Consider the following 18,943-nt stretch of genomic DNA (forward strand, 5'->3'; position numbering starts at 1 on the left):
ATGACCTGAGCCTGGGAGGTAGAGGTTGCAGTGAGCCAACTGCACTCCAGCCTGGGTGACAGAGTGAGACCCTCTCTCAAAAAAGTAAAAATTGTGTTTAAAAACGTACATGGCTGGAAACGTCAATTTTTCAAAGTATTTTATATCAAAAATATAATTTATTTTAATGTTTTAAATATGAAATTATTTAAAAACTTTTCCACATTATTAATGGTGAAATATAAAAACCTAAAAAAAAGACAGAACTTGTTCATTTTTAAGCACCAGATCTGTTTCCCTTACAGTAATTATTTGATTTGTCTTATTTTGTCCTCCTGCTTCCCAAAATGCTTACATAGGTGTGCCTGGTTACAAGTCAAGTTGTTTATGTTATTCTAGTTTTTCAGACAAAGAGAAGTTTCTTTTATTTTTCATACTTTTATTAATATGTCAATGTACCACTAAAAATTCTAAAGAAAGACTGAACTAGAAAACAAATCAGAACCCATTATTGTCTGCAAATGAGAAAAAAACACATGTATTTAAATTACCCGAAAAAGTGCTCATTTTGCTTCTTCAATTGGTATGATTCAGATATACTGACGGAAGAAACTCTCTAAGAGCCATAATTGTATTTCTATTATACCATTTGGATGCTCTTAGCTGGTTGTATCTCAGGAGCCGCATCATGGCCATAGAACAGACTGTTTCCTGTGGAAAGCAGCATCACTGCAACATAGTTCTCCATAAAAAAGGAGACAAAGCACTGCCATGTTCACATTTTTGACATTTTCATTATTATCATAAGTTGCTTCCATTTTCAAAGTTGAACATTCATCAGCGTAATCATTATATCCAAAGCAAAAGAAATAACTATAGAACTCAAAATTTATTGTAGACATGTAACAACTGATTTAGGGGAGTCAGTATTAAACCCAATTCTATTATCATACTTTTAGTTCCCATATTTCTGGTTTATACTGTATAGATGGGCAAATAAATTGACTAATTTTATCAACATGTAGCTTATTGACTTATAAGTCAATAAATCCAAAAATTTAAATGAAAAGATATTCCTGAATGTGTATAGAAATTACAATTTCTGACTGGGCGCAGTGGCTTACGCCTGTAATCCCAGCACTTTCGAAGGCTGAGGCGGGCGGATCACGAGGTCAGGAGATGGAGACCATCCTGGCTAACACGGTGAAACTCCGTCTCTACTAAAAATACAAAAAATTAGCCGGGCGTGGTGGCGGGCGCCTGTAGTCCCAGCGACTCGGGAGGCTGAGGCAGGAGAATGGCGCGAACCCCAGAGGAGGAGCTTGCAGTGAGCCGAGATCGCGCCACTGCCCTCCAGCCTGGGGACAGAGCGAGACTCCGTCTCAGAAAAAAAAAAGAAAAGAAAGAAATTACGATTTCTATAGTAATCCATTCACATATTCGTTGAGTAAATTAGAGAACAAATGAATAAACTGAGTCCATCCCAGATGTTTTGGGGGGAAACCAAACCAATGAGGAAGTAAGGCCTTAGTGAAGGATCATGGATGCCTATTTCAATATTACAGGTACCGAGAGAGAGAGAATATTCTTCCTTTATTTTAACTGTTGATATTTGTTGGTGGTATAATTTGAAGATGACTGATTTAAGAGTCAGAGACCTGGATGCTTATTGATTCAGCCATGTAATGCTATGTAACCTGTTGCCATGTATTTAACCATTTTGGGTTCAAATTTCTTCATGGAAACTGTCCAACTTTCCTTGACTTACAACTTTATGGTGATTACCAAAAGCTGTAAGACACTGTTTTTTAAAAGCCACATTATAAACTAAAGAGCCTTATAAACAGATTTTTCTTATAAATATAAAGTTGAAGATTTTCTGGAGTTTGCCTCATTTGGATAAAATCTTATCCCCCAGTACCTTGCTCCTTTTTGAATCTCTGGAATTTTCCATGTCTACACTCAAGAATAGTGAGTGGGAAATTTCCTTGAAGGGTTTAGAGATAACAGAGATAAAGAAGGAAAGTGTGCACCTGTCATAAGATCAAATGACTAAACTAAAACCATCATTCCAGATCGCCTATGGTCTCAGGTACCCAAACCGGCATCAATAATCTTCTGTGTATGTGTGTGTGTGTTTGTGCTCATGTGTGCTTCTATGCATATTTGTCTGAATTTTTGCCTTTATAATAAATGCTTATTATCCATTCACCAAAATATGCAAATCTTTAACTCCCGAATAATCTACTACACGTAGAAACTATTCTGAGCCAATAGTGTATGTCTTAAAGAAAACTCCTCAAACAAAGAAAATAGATTTATGTTTACCCACAGGACTGAAGAGCAGGAAGACAATATACCGGAGAAATAACTACCTTGTCCAAAGAACCAGTCTTAAAACGATACACGTTTTATGTTCTCATGTAGAAATGATGGATGTTCCTCATTGTAAATGGGATCAGATGGCAATAAAAGGAAGCATATCTGATGGCTACAATATCGGGACCAATTAGATAAAATGAGACAGCAGTGCATAATGGACAGCACACATCTGTTGTTACAATACAAAGTGCTCCAAGGAGTTCAAGGACTACACAAGAAAGAGTAGGGGAATTTCACACTCATTGACTTTGCCTCTAATTGATACTTCAGCTGCAGAGATAAGATAAACCTGCTTTCATGCTTAAGTAACAACAATCTCCAAAATATCTAAGTATCATGAGCAATTATGGTATACAAAGAAAGCAAATGTTATAATATCCGATTTTGTTTTCCAATGGTTAATTAAAAGAATACATGCTATTTCTTTTGCTGCGAAAGTACATTCAGTCTTGAAATATAAAATCAAATTTAGCAATGCAAGTGGCAAGGAACTAATTTATGAACACCACATATAGGCACTCTTTTTATCTATTAAGAAATTGAGGACGTCAATGTTTAAGTATTACTGGGCTCCAGCAGCTGTGATTGTCTGTTAGTGTAATCAGCTATCTAATTATATTGGAATGGTGCAAAATTTTTTGTGTATTTCGCAGCTCAGTGATCAAGATACTCAAAATTAGACAGCACATTAGGGCTCTGATAATGAAAGTAATGTACTGTAATATTTTTGAAGGTAAGGGATTTTTTGGAAACTGATGTTAACTGATTTTAGTGTTAATCCATTTTTAGTTTCAAATATACCTATCTACTTTGCTATTGGAGAATTATAACTAAAAATAAATTAATGATCCTTTTTCAGTCAGCACATTTATTCCAACAGACTTTTCACTCTTAGTGTCTGCTTTTATAATTAGCCACAACACAATTAATAATACAATAACAAATTTTATTGTATATATGGGGGAGGGAGAGAGAGAGACTTTACTGCAATCTATATGAGATAAATACTATTATCACCTCGATTTCACAAATAAGAAACTGACACCAAGAATTTAATTAACTTTTCAAAGATCAAAAGCAAGTAAATTGTGAAGACATGATTCAAATGTAGGAAGGTTTTGCTACACACTAAACTTCTACAGGAACCTGGATTTCACTGTTCATTAAAGCTCCAAATTTATATAAAGAAGAAAAATGTTGAATTGTATCCCTAAGTCTGCTTTCAAATAAGTAATTTATCATCAAATTGTTATTTATTGTGCCTAATTTCAAAGAAGTTTTGAAATTTGACAGACTTCAAAGTCTGTTGTACTTGAGTTTGAATTCTGACCTATCCTTGTCACTTACTGGATGTGTGATTTGGGGTTAGTCACAGTTTCTTAGCCTCATTTCCTTATGTGTAAACAATAAGAAAAAATAACACTGTCCTTTCACCATTGTACGCATAATTAAGCAAAGATTAGTCTTATTATTTGCGATGTTCTTGGCAAAGAAACTGGAAAAATAGAAAAGGCCTAGTATATGGAACTATTAACATTAATATCATTGTTGCCATCATTATCACCCTCCTTTAACATGTATTCATTTAAAATAATTTGATAACTTTCCATAAGCATTTCATAAATATATAATGAATTGCTACTTTTATTGCTTTAGAGACTATAAGCCCTATCTGTTACATTGAGAAATATACTTTTAACCTGGCTTCTAAACAGTAGAATTTCATGTTCCATTTGTAGAGAGGGACTAGAAACAAAGAATAAGTTATTTCTTCAGATATTTTATTTACATTAAAACTGTATATACACACAACCATCTATTCTTCAAGTGAGCTCAAAGCTGTGTAACATGTTGTTATCTATTTGAATTCAATTCAACCCCTGATCAACTTTTGTGGTTGAGCTCATTAGTTGATCTGATCCTTTGGCTCCACTGTCTTCTACAATAAGAAATCTAACAGCTTCTGCAATTAACCGTGCCTAAATATATTTAAGACAAACTGACATCTAGCAAAGAAACACTTTGTCTTTCATCCATCTTTGAGGAGTGAAGACTTGTGTGCAGGTATGCCCAACTCTACTTAACACCTCTAAAGAATATAATGCTTTATATGTAAAAAATATAATGCACCATGTTGCAGAGATCCTATTTAAAACAGATTTAATATTGAGATTACATTGTAAATATAGTAACAAAAGGCTAATTTCTTCTATTATTTAAAAAGTTTTTGCACAAACTCCTTTCACTTTTTTTATTTTCTTCCTCTTTTTGTGAGGATACTTTATGTGCAAACTAGAGTCCTAAAAGTCCATTTACTTCAACAAACACTTACATAGTACCTGCTAATAATATTAGCTACTACTAGTATCTATTCTGCATTAATTATACATTTCCATTTTCAAAGAATCCAGTAAGATAAATATTATCTCCATTTAATAAACAAGGAAACTAAGACTAAAGATATACAGTAAAAAAAGAGATAGAGCTTGCACTCAATAAAGCTTGCAATCTACTATGTTAGAAGATAGCCATGAACACAAAGAGCTTAACACAAACCATGGCATAAGTACAAGTCATCTAAGTATGCTCAATGTACAAAAATCATTGAATGCACAGAAAGAAGAGCACATGATACAAGTTGGATAAAGCTGGGAGGAGCTGGCATTAGATGTAACTTGAAGAAGAACCAGTGAATATCTGAAAATGGGGAAACGACTATTGAGGCAGAAGAAACAATTTGAGAAAAGGCGCAAAGGTGTGAAAGTGTGTGGCATATTTGGAAATGAGTGTGTCATCTTGTGTGATTGTAGTACAGAATATTCGAGGAAGAAAACAGGTGAGACATCATGGTTTAGATCCGTTGCTCTCAAATTTTAGTACCACTCAGTAGTGACTCCCAGGTGGGCCCAAGAATTTTCACTTCTGACAAGTGCCCAGGTAACCCTAGCGCTTCTGTCTCAGAAAACACACTTAGAGAACTACTAGTTTAGAGGCATGTGAGTTGCTAATTTTCAATGTGGAACGTAAAAAGGTTTTATTGTTTGTAATTCATAAAATGAGATGTTTAGTGTTGGCCTACAATGTTAAAATCATGTGATTTAAAAGGTAATTAACTATAGGCTTGAAGGGCCTGCTAAGAAAGGATTTTTTACAATGAAGTCTGGAGTTCATTTGACAATCTAACAGGATGCTTGCTCATAGCCCTCAGGATGAAAGCCCTGTTGAAATTGACATAAGAACAGGCTGTGGCTAGGAGCAATAGTTAAAGAAACCGTTGGAACCTTAGTTGTGGTAATACAACAACAATCCCCTCAAAATGAAGACTGGGGTAACAAAGCAACATTAGGTCACATATGCGAAAGAAGACACCACTTAAGAAGAGACCGAAGAACTGTCTTTGAAGTGTCTCTCTTTGAAGACTACTGCAAAAGGTCATGAATTGGTACACAGCACAAGGGTATTGAGCAGAAGCTGACAGAGGGAGTTAAAATCTACCTCCAGGCTGGGCGTGGTAGCTCATGCCTGTGATCCCAGCACTTTGGGAGGCCGAAACAGGTGGATTACCTCAGGTCAGGAGTTTGCGACCAGCCTAGCCAACATGGTGAAACCCTGTCTTTAATAAAAATACAAAAATTAGCCAGGCATAGTGGAGCACGCCTGTAATCCCAGCTACTCAGGAGGCTGAGGCAAGAGAATCGCTTGAACCCAGGAGGCAGAGGTTGCAGTGAGTCGAGATTGTGCCACTGCACTCCAACCTGGGTGATGAGAAAGATTCTGTCTCAAAATAAGTAAATAAATAAATAAATAAATAAATAAGAAATCTACCTCTAATACTTTCACTCTCATATCTGATGCTGAAGCAGGGGTGTAGTTTTGCTGGCACAAAATAATAATTTGTCTGGACTGCACATCCCTTTCTAATTTATCTCCTCACTTCAGGAGTCTATATTTTTTCATTCAAACCCAGTAAGCCAAAGCATTGGGCAAAATTAGTTAGTTCTAAAATGTGGAGAAAAAGCAATCACCTTCATATTGCTGGTACTGTAGTAGTAGGTTGCATGATCTTAAGGAAGTGGCCTAACTCTTCTGGGATATAGTTTCCTAAAACATGAATTAAAATAGTCAAAATAAGTAATTTCAAATACACTTTCATATCTGAAATCTGTCTTTTAGAATAAAGAAAAAACAATGTGAGTAATCATGAGTATTGACACAGGGAAGATCTGGGTTGAAAACCACTCACTTTCAGAATGCTCACTTACTGAATGATTTTGGGTACACTATTTAATCTTTCAAAGTTTCAGGTGACTTTATTTGCAAAAAGAGAACAATAATCCTTGCTTCATAAGAACAGATAAAACTGAAGAACAAATTCCAATATAAATTTTTTTCAAGCCACTGAAGCAAAACATTTCGCCCATTTTTTTTTCATTGTAAGGTAAATAACCCTACAGAATGAAAATCCATACCAACTTCCATTTCAAATCTTCCCTTACCCAACCCTAAAAGGTGTAAATTGCTTTAAAAAGAAAGGTAAATGAAATTGCTTTAGAAAGAAAAGTAAGTGAAATTGCTTTAAAAAGGAAGGAAAGAAGAAATGAACGATGGAAAGAGATGGAAAAATCGAAGGAAGAAGGGAGGTAGGAATGAAAAGACACATGTTTTAATTCTAGAAAAGAATTACTTTTCTTTAATCCAAAATGACTAAATCAAATAATGGCAGTACAAGAATATATAGAACATATGAAAAGTTACATACTATAAAAATTAAATTGTCAACAGCTCTATATGAAAAGTATGACTACAGAGGGAACAAACATTAAGCAGTACAAGAAATATTAATATTTAACAGCTATCTATATTTTTACATGTGCACTTTATAAAGAAGAAATTAATCATTAAGATGTCAAATTCTCCAGTGTCTTTAAAGGATGTGAAGCACCATACTGTTTTCTAAAAATGCAGATACAGTGTGGGTATTGAGGCTTAAAGCAAATTTTATTTGAATCTTGATTCCGGCACTTGTGTATTCCAGTAATGTGACTTTGAGCCAGGTATTTACAATCTCTCAACCTTAAGTCCCTCATTTACCAAATATAAATAATACTACCTGCTTCTCTAATGGATCTGTGCTCACTACTCAAGTGACCACATAACCAAGCATTTAAATACTTCAAGCCCAATTTCTGAGCTATCTCTGAGTGTTGTTTATTTGGGGGATTAACTGGGACAATGTATTTAAAATATCCGCATATATTAGTCTTTCAATAAATATTAGCTTTATTAATACTAAAGAATTAACATGCAAGTGTGCAATTGACATGCAGTTAAAAATATTCCTATTTGAATACCATAATTTGAGTCATTTTAGCACCCTAGGATTTTTGAATCTATCAAATTAATCTAAAATAGCTATTTTTTTCTTCAACAACTGATTAAGGTTGACACATAATAACAAATTAATTTTCTAGAAATTCTGTTACTTTTATGGGACAAAACAGAAAACATGATTACCTCAAGCATCACATTTTTTATAGAAGTCAACTCATATCACCAGGCACTTCTGAATGCTTATCAATTTATCTCAGAAACTAAACACAATAACACAGGTAGTACCTACCTAAAATTCAAATGAAGGAGTCAGTTATCTATGTCTGGGTCCTGAACATGGTTTTTCAGAAATTCCAAGAAGGTGGTAATACCATACCACGTATCTTTTTATCATCTCACTCTCTAAAATTCCAAATTTTAATGCTTCTTTCTTTAAGTGAAGAGCTAAGATTCCTACTATCATATTCACATACCCATGAAGGACATTTTGAAATGTAATCATTGGCTCTCCATGCTTATCCTCATTTTCAAACACGATTGTGACGAATTGCCTCCCCTGACATAGTCAATTTCATGATCTAGGTGACTTTTGCAGGCCTTGTTGGCTTCCTGTTTGAAATGAATAAAAGGCAATAACACTGCTCAGGTTACAAATGAAATGTTTTTTTATTGACATATTTTATAACTAATATGTAGGTACATTACATAGATTTCAAAATGTACAAAACAAAGTCAAAGAAGAAAATCAGTATCACCTTGTCCTACATGCATACAAGAAAGAAAAATAAATACCCTGCCATTTCCATATAGCACAAATATTTTTTCTGGTAGCTAAATACTTTTGTAAATAACTATTCTAATGAGTAATATATATTAACACATTCATCCTATAATTCATTTCAGTAACCCAATTGTTGATGCCAATTTTTCAGTATTATAAATGTCATAACAATAAAGATATTTATAGACAAATAGATGGCAATTATGTAGAACCTTAAATAGCTTCTTAAGAAGAGAATTTCTGATCTAAAGTTAATAAAGCATTTATTTTTGGTAAGTGCTGTATTTTGTTTTTCAGGAAGTTTATACCAGGCAACAGTAAGTAACATCACTGTTTAAAATATTTCCAGTAATCTTGTTGTATACTTTAAAAAAATTCAATTTTTGTCAGTTGTAACTCAATAAAGCTGATGGAAAAAATAAAAATAGAAGACTTCTGATAAAATTTAATTTTAGTTCAATGGAAGTATAATTAATGCATAGTCATTACAGAAAATTTAGAAAATACAGACGAAAATTAAAAATTTGAATAAATTTTAACATTCACAATTAGTGGCTGTATGTTTTTTCAGCAGAGCTTATGTATATATTAAATACACATTTTTAAAAAGGTAATACAAAGTTTCAAACTCCTCTCTTGACGTTGTATTGTGAGTGAGCATTTTATAATTTTTTTTTTTTTTTTTTTTTTTGAGATGGAGTCTCACTCTGTCACCAGGCTGGAGTGCAGTGGTGTCATCTCGGCTCACTGCAGCCTCCGCCTCCCAGGTTCAAGCAATTTTCCTGCCTCAGCCTCCCAAGTAGCTGAGACTACAGGCGCCCACCACCACGCCTGGCTAATTTTTGTATTTTTAGTAGAGATGGGGTTTCACCATGTTGGCCAGGATGGTTTTGATCTCTTGACCTTGTGATCCGCCCACCTTGGCTTCCCAAAGTGCTGGGATTACAGGCGTGAGCCACCGTGCCCGGCCGCATTTTCTAATTTCTGAGTCTCTTTTTCTTCTTCCTTATTTCAGAGATTGGCTACTATCGACAATGTTGCTGTCATCAGAAACTCATGGGTATCACTCCAGACATTACCTTCTTTCTTTTGTCCAGCACCAGCGGCTTACCAAGTCCTAAAAGATTCACTTGTAGAATAATACTTGTAAGTTTCAGCTCCCCTCCAATCGTATTTCCTCTCTTGTTCACTTGTATTACCACAAATACCTTTCAGCAGGTCTTTTGACCCTCAATTTAGCCATTTTATATTCCACATCCCAAGATCCTGTCAGAATTTTCTTCCCAATATTGAAATAACACCCTGTCACTCCTAGGATTACAATGACTCATTTAAGATAAAATCCTAGTTTTTCTGTATAACACTGTTTCCCTTTACTTTTTCAGCTTCATTCATCTCTTGACATTATCTCAGATGTAGCTTGCCCTGAGGCAATGCCAAACACTTGCTGTTCCTTGACTGTTTGCTGCTTTTCCATGAGTGGGTAAGTTCCATATTGGAAGCTTCATGTAGGGGCTCAGAGCTGGGGCTCTGGGTGAATACTGCATATAGTTAATTCTTAGCTGTGTCAGCTGTTGGCTGTTGTCCTTGGGCAATTCACTTAACTTTTTTTTTTTTTTTTTTTTTTTTCTGAGATAGACTCTTGTTCTGTGGCCCTGGTTGGGCAGGTTCCAGAGATTCTCCCATCTCAGCCTCCCGAGTAGCTGGGACTACAGGTGTGCACCACCATGCCCAACTAATTTTTGTATTTTTAGTAGAGACGGGGTTTCACTATGTTAGCCAGGCTGGTCTTAAACCTCTGGCCTCAAGTGATCCACCCACTTCGGCCTCCCAAAGTGTTAGGATTACAGGCATGAGACACCACACCCGGCCTCACTTAAATGTTATATGTAACTTACGTTTTCTCACTTGTAAAATTAGGATAATAACAGTATTTGCCTCTACAATCATTAGAAGGATTAATTGTTATTGTTATTAACTAATAACTATGTCTATTAAATAAAGGCTTTCTGTTTTGCCGGCAAGTTATATTGATTAACTTGCACAGCTTACCTAACATTGAGATCTCTTCAAAACTTTTTTTTTTCTGAAACTCAGCTGAGATGCATTCCTCTCTCCTTTTACCTTTGTCCCATCATTTTCATCCAGTGTTGAAATTGTCTGTGTTTGTAACTCCTAAAGCAGACTAAGTTGTCTGAGAGTAGAAGTTGTCTTTCTCCTCTTTGTCGCCAGCATCGAGCAGAAAGCTTAAGCTATGTCCCAAATTGTTGTGCACTGGTATCTGTTTTATGAATGAACAATATTTGATAAATGGTAATTTTGATTAAGATCTTATTCACCACTCTTCCTTTTCTGTGCAATGTTTTCAAGACCTTAGTTAAATTTAAAATATATATATATATAAATATATATATATATAATATATAAAGGCCTAAGCTTCACATATTAAATTAAAAACATGTAATCTAATTTTAAAGGGAGACAGGGTCAAAATTTACTTTTATCTAGTATTTTATTGTAATATTTTCATGGAGAAAACAAATAGCACATGTCATATAACAAATACAGTGCCAAGCAGGCACATTGACTGAATTTGTATGTTGTAACAATTGCAAGTAAACGCCATGAGAAGACATGAAGCAAAAAGACATAGAACTTACTTTGCAGGATGCTTAGGGGTCTCTTTAGCTTCAGAAGACACATCCCCAAGATTCTTTAGGCACACCTGGAGATCTGTAACAATGTATAATTCAGAGAATAAGCAAATTAAAACAACGTTGCATCCACTGTTATAAAGAAGACATAAATGGAAGCGTTATGACAGGAACTTTCAGCTCAGCAATGAAATATTTTAGGATGATATTAGTCTTAATTCAAATTATAAAGACAGAGACAAACAAGGCTCTGAAAAGAGAAGGCGAAAAAAGTTAAGGGAGATGAAGAGAACACTCGAAGTCATAAAAGTAGAAATGAGATTGATATCACCAAAAAGAGGCTTTGTGGAGGACGTAAAGCAATTGGCAAATTCTTTTTCTCAGTCTGATGGCGCAACAGGAAATGAAAAAAGGTATATACTACAGAGCATGGAAGGCTTTCACTACTGAAGTATTTAAGAATGAGTGAGGTAAAAGTACTTCATAAATGAAGAAGTTACAAAATGTACTTATGCTTATAATACCACCAATGTTCCTATTAAGTTTCTAACAACAATAATAGTAAACGATAACATAATAGCATTACGACTGATGATGATGAAAAATGATGAATATTATCATTATATTAGTAATCAAGGGGAAGCAAGATGAATAGACAAATGTAGATTTTCTAGATTATGTTATTTAAATATTTCAGGTTTACTGAACACCTGGTTGTCTAATGTGAATTATTCCAAAGAACATGCTGTTCCTTTCCTAACAAAAAAAGCTTCAAAGGCAAATAAATAATTTCCAATTCCTTTTTGGTCTCCAAGTCACTCTTTACACAAGAGGAATTTGATGAGTTAAGTGTAAATGTATAAGAAACATGTGGATTGCATTTTGTTTAAAAACATACAAGGGTTTAAAAATTAAGGACGGAAAGTGTTTGGCACAATGCATTTTTGGTGAAGCCAAACCAGAAACATTTGAGACAGTTTCAGATTGTAGTGTGACCTTCAGCATTGCTTGTGTTTCTGGGTATTAAATGAATCTAAAAATAAACACTATCCTTAACTAGAACTGAAGCAATAAAACCTGTAGCAAGGTATGGACCTGAATGAAAAATTTTTTGAGGATTTACTGAATTTTTTTCTTTTTTCTAAAAAAAAACTTCCAGTCTGAGAGTTCAAGCAAATGCCCACCATATGTGTCATGCTTTGTGTCTATTGCCTTATTTCTTCCTAAGGTTTCTGGTTCACATAGAAGAGGAGACATCTGAATATGTATAAGAAAAATGTCAACCCTCCCCTAGTGGTAAGATTAATTTAACTACAACTTGTACTCTTCAATGGGTTCAAATGTGTTCTGAGCTTGAGTCATTTTTGAATGCTTTTGGTCCATACTTTGTTCTAATTTCTCCCTATGTATTTGTTGAAAAGACACTTTTGGAGAATGACATTTTGTTTCTGTCCATAGGCAAGAATTATAAAACATAAATAGCTGGGTTATGTTGAGATTTATTGGTGGGTAAGTTAAGGTGATATGCACTATAACAGGCAACGGCCATTTTAACAGCCTGTAACAAGTGGAAAAAACAAGAAAATGGAAATGCAAAATTATTGTTTTTATTTTTGTTGTGTGCTGCTGCCTTACCTGGTGCCTCTATTGAAGAATGGCATTTCAGTGGTTTTTGCTGTTCTACAAATTCTCTCAGTCATCGCACATTACCTCCATCTCCTTTATGCCGTTTTCCAAGCACAAAGCACTGTGTATTAGTCCGTTTTCACACTGCTATAAAGAACTGCCTGAGAATCAGTAATTTTAAAGGAAAGAGGTTTAATTGACTCACAGTTCTGCATGGCTGGGGAGGCCTCAGGAAACTTACAATTATGGTGGAAGGCAAAGGGGGAGCATGAACTTTCTTCACATGGTGGCAGGAGAAAGGGGAAGAGAGCAAGAGAGGAAATACCAAAACACTCATAAAACCATCAGATCTCATGAGAATGCACTCACTATCACAAGAACAGCTTGGGGAGAACTGCCGCCATGATCCATCCGCCTTCCACCAGCTGCCTCCCTCAACACCTGGGGAATACAATTCAAGATGAGATTTGGGTAGGGCACAGCCACACCATATCACACTGGATCCTGTCAATTATTTCTTAGTGCCTTTCTCAAAGTCATCCTTTCCTTTATTTTCCTACTGCCAGCTTTCTGAGGTAGGCTCTTATCTCTCTATATCTAGACTGTACTTGTGAAAGAGAGAAACCATCAGTCTCTCCTATTTTACATATGCCCCATAACCTGTTGACAACAATTTAATATTTCTAAAAAATAAAAAATTATTCTATCACTTTCTGCTTTATAACCTTCAATGGCATCCTATTGCTCAAAAGCTAAAATCTTACATCACAATACTAGAAAGCAGTGTTTATTCAGTAAATATTTGTTGAAGAAACAAATGTATTCCTCTCTTTTATAGCTCTCTAAAACCTATCTTCTCACTGTCTGCACTACTTTTTGAAGCACTTAAACTCTTCGCGGTAAGCAGAATGGTTTTTCGAAGTTGCCCACTCACTAATACTTGGAAACTGAATGTTATGTTACATAGCAAAAGAGACTTTGCAGATGTAATCAAGGTTACAAACCTTAAAACGGGAGGGGAGAGGACCCACTATCCAGGTGGGTTCTCAATCTAAATACATCACCCCTTAAAGCAAAGAATCTTTTTGGCTTTCAGGAAAAAAAAAGTGTGGCAGAAGGTGAAGCAAGAGATATGTGACCCAAGGAAAAGTCAGAGAGATTCCAAGCATGAGCAGATTTGACATGCCCTTGCTGGCTTTGAGAAGCAGGAATCCACAGGCAAGGACCTCAGCGGCCATTGGGAGTTAACGACAGCCCCCTAACACAAGTGCAAAAAACTGGATTCTTAGAAGAGTCCAAGTGAGTTTGAAAGTTGACACTTCGGCCGGGCGCGGTGGCTCATGCCTGTAATCCCAGCACTTTGGGAGGCCGAGACGGGCGGATCACGAGGGGATCGAGGCCAACCTGGCTAACACAGTGAAACCCCATCTCTACTAAAAATACAAAAAAAAAAAAAAAAAAAAATTAGCTGGGCGTGGTGGCGGGCGCCTGTAGTCCCAGCTACTAGGGAGGCTGAGGCAGGACGATGGCGTGAACCCGGGAGGCGGAGCTTTCAGTGAGCCGAGATCATGCCACTGTCCTCCAGTCTGGGCGATAGAGCGAGACTCCGTCTCAAAAAAAAAAAAAGGAAAAAGAAAAAAAAAGAAAAGTGGACACTTCCCGGTACCTCCTGATAAGAAACCAGTTTGCCAATATATTTAGTTCAGCCTTGTGAAAAAGCTGAAATCCAGAGCAGAGAAACTAGCCGAACCAACAGAACAATGGGATAAATGTGTGCTGTTTTAAGCAAATTTGTGCTAATTTCTTACAGCAGCAATAGGAAAATAATACACTCTCAAATATGCTGTTCCTGAGTTATGCCCATTGCCTCCTCAGCTCCACCTGGCATGCTACTTACCTATGGCAATAGTGTACCTTGTGTATCACCTTCCAGTCCATCCCTAATCCACACAAACATCTTGAAAAAAATTGCATTGTGTTCCTTACAGCCAAATACTCTTAATTAATTAATGTTTGAAAAAGAGAATACCTGGGAGAATCTCTTTGGTTTGACTGGAAAGAGCAATGTATCTTTTGGATAACTTGCCGTTATATGTAAGATGTTCTTGTTTGATTTATGGCTATGGACATTTAAGAACAACATTTTAAACTAGTGCATAGCAAACCTAAATATGCATATGTCACACCTGGGGATCCTATTAAATTGAAAATTCCGGTTCACTAGGTCTGGATTTGGGCTAAAAAGTCTTCATTTCTAGTAAGCTTTAATTGCATTGTCATTTACTTTTTGTGTGACCTTGAGTAAATTACTTCGGTGTCCAAACCTAATTTTTTTCACCTGTAAAATTGATATTGTGCATATAAATGAGAACATGGATATAAGGGAAACACTGCTTTTTATGCTTTTCTATTACTGCAACTCAGATAACACCAACAAAGCAGCCCAGAAATGCAGGGACGAGCCACGGACAAATCACTCAATTAGCAGATCTCAAGAGCTGGTAGAAAGGTCTCAGGCTCTCGTTCTTTATTTAAAACTGCATTCAACACATTCAACACAGTTTTTTGTTTGTTTGTTCATTTGTTTGTTATTGGAGGCAGAGTCTTGCTCTGTCACCCAGGCTGGAGTGCAGTGGCCCAAACTTGGCTCACTGGAACCTCCACCTCCCAGGTTCAAGTGATTTTTGTGCCTCAGTCTCCCAAGTAGTGGGGATTGTAGGCATGTGCCCCATGCCTGGCTAATTGTATCTTAATAGAGAGAAGGCTTCACCATGTTTCCCAGACTGGTCTCGAACTCCTGAGCTCAGGCAATTCACCCCCATCAGCCTTCCAAAATGCTAGGATTGCAGGCATGAGCCACCGTGCCCTGCATCAGCATAGTTCTTTAGAGGGACTGAGGCCCATAACAGATGGAATTCCAGTTGTTCTCAGTGGTAACAAGCTTCCCTCTTTTCTTAGTTTACTTTCCCCACCCCTCTGCTTCTGTTTCTTGGATGCTTTCAAATAAACTTCCTTTTCATAAGTCCTTTTCTCAAACTAATTTGGCATCACAATTACTGATACTTTTACCTATTTTGAAATGGGATAAGAGGTAGAAAAGAGGGAAACATTGGCTTATGCAGTAGCTCTGATACTTGAACTTTGTGGGGGCAATGATAATTTAAAAAATTGTAAAATTAGTTGACATTTAATTTGCATTGAAAACCTTGGAGAAACAGAATGACACTGGCCAGAAGACCTTCATGGAAGTTTTTAAAAGACTTTCATTTTCTATAGCTCTGGGTAGACTTTGCTGAAATTCAAGCCCAAGATTTAATAGTAAAGGTAACAAAACTGCAAAGGAGACAATGTTCAGCCTTAGTGCGTCTTTTAAGCTAAAATCATGGCCAAGATACAAAAGAAGTAAGAGACTGATATATCTGGGATAGGAATACCTGGGTTTCTGCATCCAAGGAGGCACGCATTATTGAAGAAAACACTAACATTTTTGAGAAGTGCAGTATGGCTATCCTCTGCTGTACAGAATTGACAGAAGGAGACAGTTCCATGAGACAAAGGCCCCTAGTGTCAATGAAGCTGACAGAGTTCCGGAATAGCAGAAAACAAAGTGGTGGCGCTTAGCCATCAGAAGCAATACTAGAAGGCACAGACATATCTGTATGGCAAAAAAAGGGTTCCTTAACCTACAGAGAACTCTGGCAATGGTTAAAAGACTGTAGTGTATATCTGGAAGTGAAATAAATGTGCAGCCATCAAAGATGTTGCTTGACATGTATAAAACCAAGAAAAAACTCAAAAGGTAGTAGGCCAAGAGTTCTATCAGACTCTGCAATAAAAATTTACTACTCCTGGCCCAGTTTTCAGATCTGAGATAGCCTCAGATAGGATCTATTGACCAAAATGAGGATAGATACTCCTGAGGAAAGACCCTTTTATGCCACCAAAAGCATATATCATAAATGTTATATCAATCTGTCATCAAAAGTACCTATGGTCTTGTACCAGAGTAACCGCACATTAAGGAAAATGCATAATCAAGCTCTTTCAAAGAGATGTTGAAAACTGAGTCTTATTTCATACTGAAATTAAAGTAACTCTAATTCCTTGTGTATTATGACCAGACGGTCAGTAGATTTCCGGCTTTAAATCTAGCTTATAATGAGTTTAATTTTTCCATGGAATCACCCTGTAGTTATTTCTCAAGACTCTGAATTTTAATCAAATTTAGGATCTGATAGAACCCTTACATTAGATTTCTGATTTGTAGAATAAGAGACATTAGGGTGAAATACCAAGAACAAACCTGAGATTTCCCACCCACTCCCAGTCATGATAGTAAATCAAAAGTCATGCTGTATCCAAGTTGAAAGTGTGTAATCACAAGATCATAGACAATCTGATAGAATGTAAGAATGGCCTTATAAAGGTTCAGCCTAGTTGTCACTGTGGGGATGACACCTTATTTGGTTAGGATACTGCCTTTTGTGATGTGATGTTCATATTTAAGAAATAACTATTATATGATGCCTTGTTCCTAGTACTAGAATACACAGGTGAGAGAATGAAATGTTGAAAGAAGCATCGACCACACTCACCATCCCCCCGTCCCCACAAATGACCCACTGTGGAGCTTGTGTTTCTCACTCCTGCACGTTTAGACTCTGTAGATTCTAGGTCTTAAACCCCAGTAGGGGAAATTTTGCTTCTAGGAAATGCAGTAAGGGTTTCTTCAAACCTGAACCTTAGCTTTTGCTTAGTCATTTTGGACTCCTCATGCCTGTAGACCAGCACATAAATGATTTTTAAAAACAGTTACTAGATTGACAGGATGTTTAACCCTAGTTATCATGTGTTTCTATGTTTGCTGCCATATAATGGAGGTGTGGAGGAGTGCACTGGGCACTGAGGGAAAGCACTGTAGCCTCTCGTGGTGTTTCTATGCTCAGTGAAAAAAGAAAACAGGCATTTGCAGCAGCAACAATCTGATAAGGGGCAAGACAAAGAAGACTCAGACAACTAAGGGGTGAAGCTCTGTGCTTCTCTGTCAGGCAAGCAGCTGTATGCCAGCTGTAAGGCTGGCCATGTGAAAGAAAGCTGTACAGTGGGTGGTAGAGAAGGAAGATAATGAATATCAGTTACAGCCTTGGGACTCAGACTGTAGCAGGAACTGTAGCTCGCTCTACTAAACCTATTTTAAATTCATATTTAAAGAGGTTGTGACAAGCCACGACTTCAGAGTTGTTAAAAAGTTGAACTTAATATGGAGCAGTAGCATTTCTGAGCAGTGAAAAGGGATACTATAGCAGACAACTTGTGTGTTTTGTGTCAGAGTCCCTAAGCCAACTTGCAATTTTAGCTGCATTTATGGAAAGTTCCCAGGCACTCCAGCAGCATCCCACTTTTCTTCTTTGCTTTTCTTCTTTACATTTTGTGTGGACCCTCACTCCGCACACAGGGCAGCTTGGGAGTGGGAGATGATTAACTGCCCTGGGGCACAGTCCTCAACAGTAATGGACAAGGGTCATGGTAAAGGCCCAGTTTCCTGTTCTACAGAGAAACTATTCTCAGGGTCTCCAACAGGACTGAGCCCCAGTGGCTCACAGTCATAACCCACCCTTTAATGGCATCTCTTCCTTTCAACCCCACATTCCTGGATCCTCCGATATTGCTTTCTGGGATCACATACTAAGTAAGTTACCTAAAAAAAAACAGTAACTCATTCTGAGAAAATCTAAATTGTGAACAGATATAAAGTGCCCTACACCGTGCTTGATAAATAATCAGTACCCAGTACATATTCCTATCCTCCGATTTTTTTCTTTGCCATAAGATATTTATAGTTCTTTGGAGAAAATAACCGACTAAAAGATAGGTGTTATTTGTAAATATCATCATACTCTGCAAATGTACCTATAGCCAGAAATTAAGCCAGCATATTCCCATGTACAGAGGGCCAACTGATGTTTTTCATTCGTATATGTCTGGAGCTTGAGCGGCAGAGTGTTGTATCACTACAATAGGAACCTGAAGAATTGGATTTTGACTCTGTTTCATTTACTTACTGGGATTTTATTTTATGTTTAAAATATTCACCAATATATTTAACGTTAGGTTCATTGTCTTCAAAATATTATAATTTCTTATAATTTCTCAGTTGAGATGAAGTCTGAGTAAGCTAATGGATACAAAT

At 36.5% G+C, this 18,943-nt stretch overlaps 1 protein-coding gene across 8 annotated transcripts in view; it reads right to left on the reverse strand.

Moving 5' to 3' along the window:
* Positions 1 to 18,943, reverse strand: part of VGLL3 (vestigial like family member 3) — a 127,837-nt gene that overhangs the window by 33,670 nt on the left and 75,224 nt on the right. For 3 of the 8 annotated variants that reach the window (XM_063602860.1, XM_063602857.1, XM_063602856.1), the window contains exon 4: positions 11,413 to 13,194. In XM_063602860.1, coding sequence (XP_063458930.1) covers positions 12,893 to 13,194 — 302 coding nt within the window. In that variant the 3' untranslated portion in view covers positions 11,413 to 12,892. Of the gene's footprint in view, positions 1 to 7,022; positions 8,302 to 8,347; positions 10,755 to 11,133; positions 11,207 to 11,412; positions 13,195 to 18,943 lie in introns of those variants that run through there. The other 5 variants (XM_063602862.1, XM_063602858.1, XM_063602859.1 and 2 more) reach the window with 4 other exon arrangements.

Source organism: Pan paniscus, chromosome 2 (assembly GCF_029289425.2).
Source record: "Pan paniscus chromosome 2, NHGRI_mPanPan1-v2.0_pri, whole genome shotgun sequence".
NCBI lineage: Eukaryota > Metazoa > Chordata > Mammalia > Primates > Hominidae > Pan > Pan paniscus.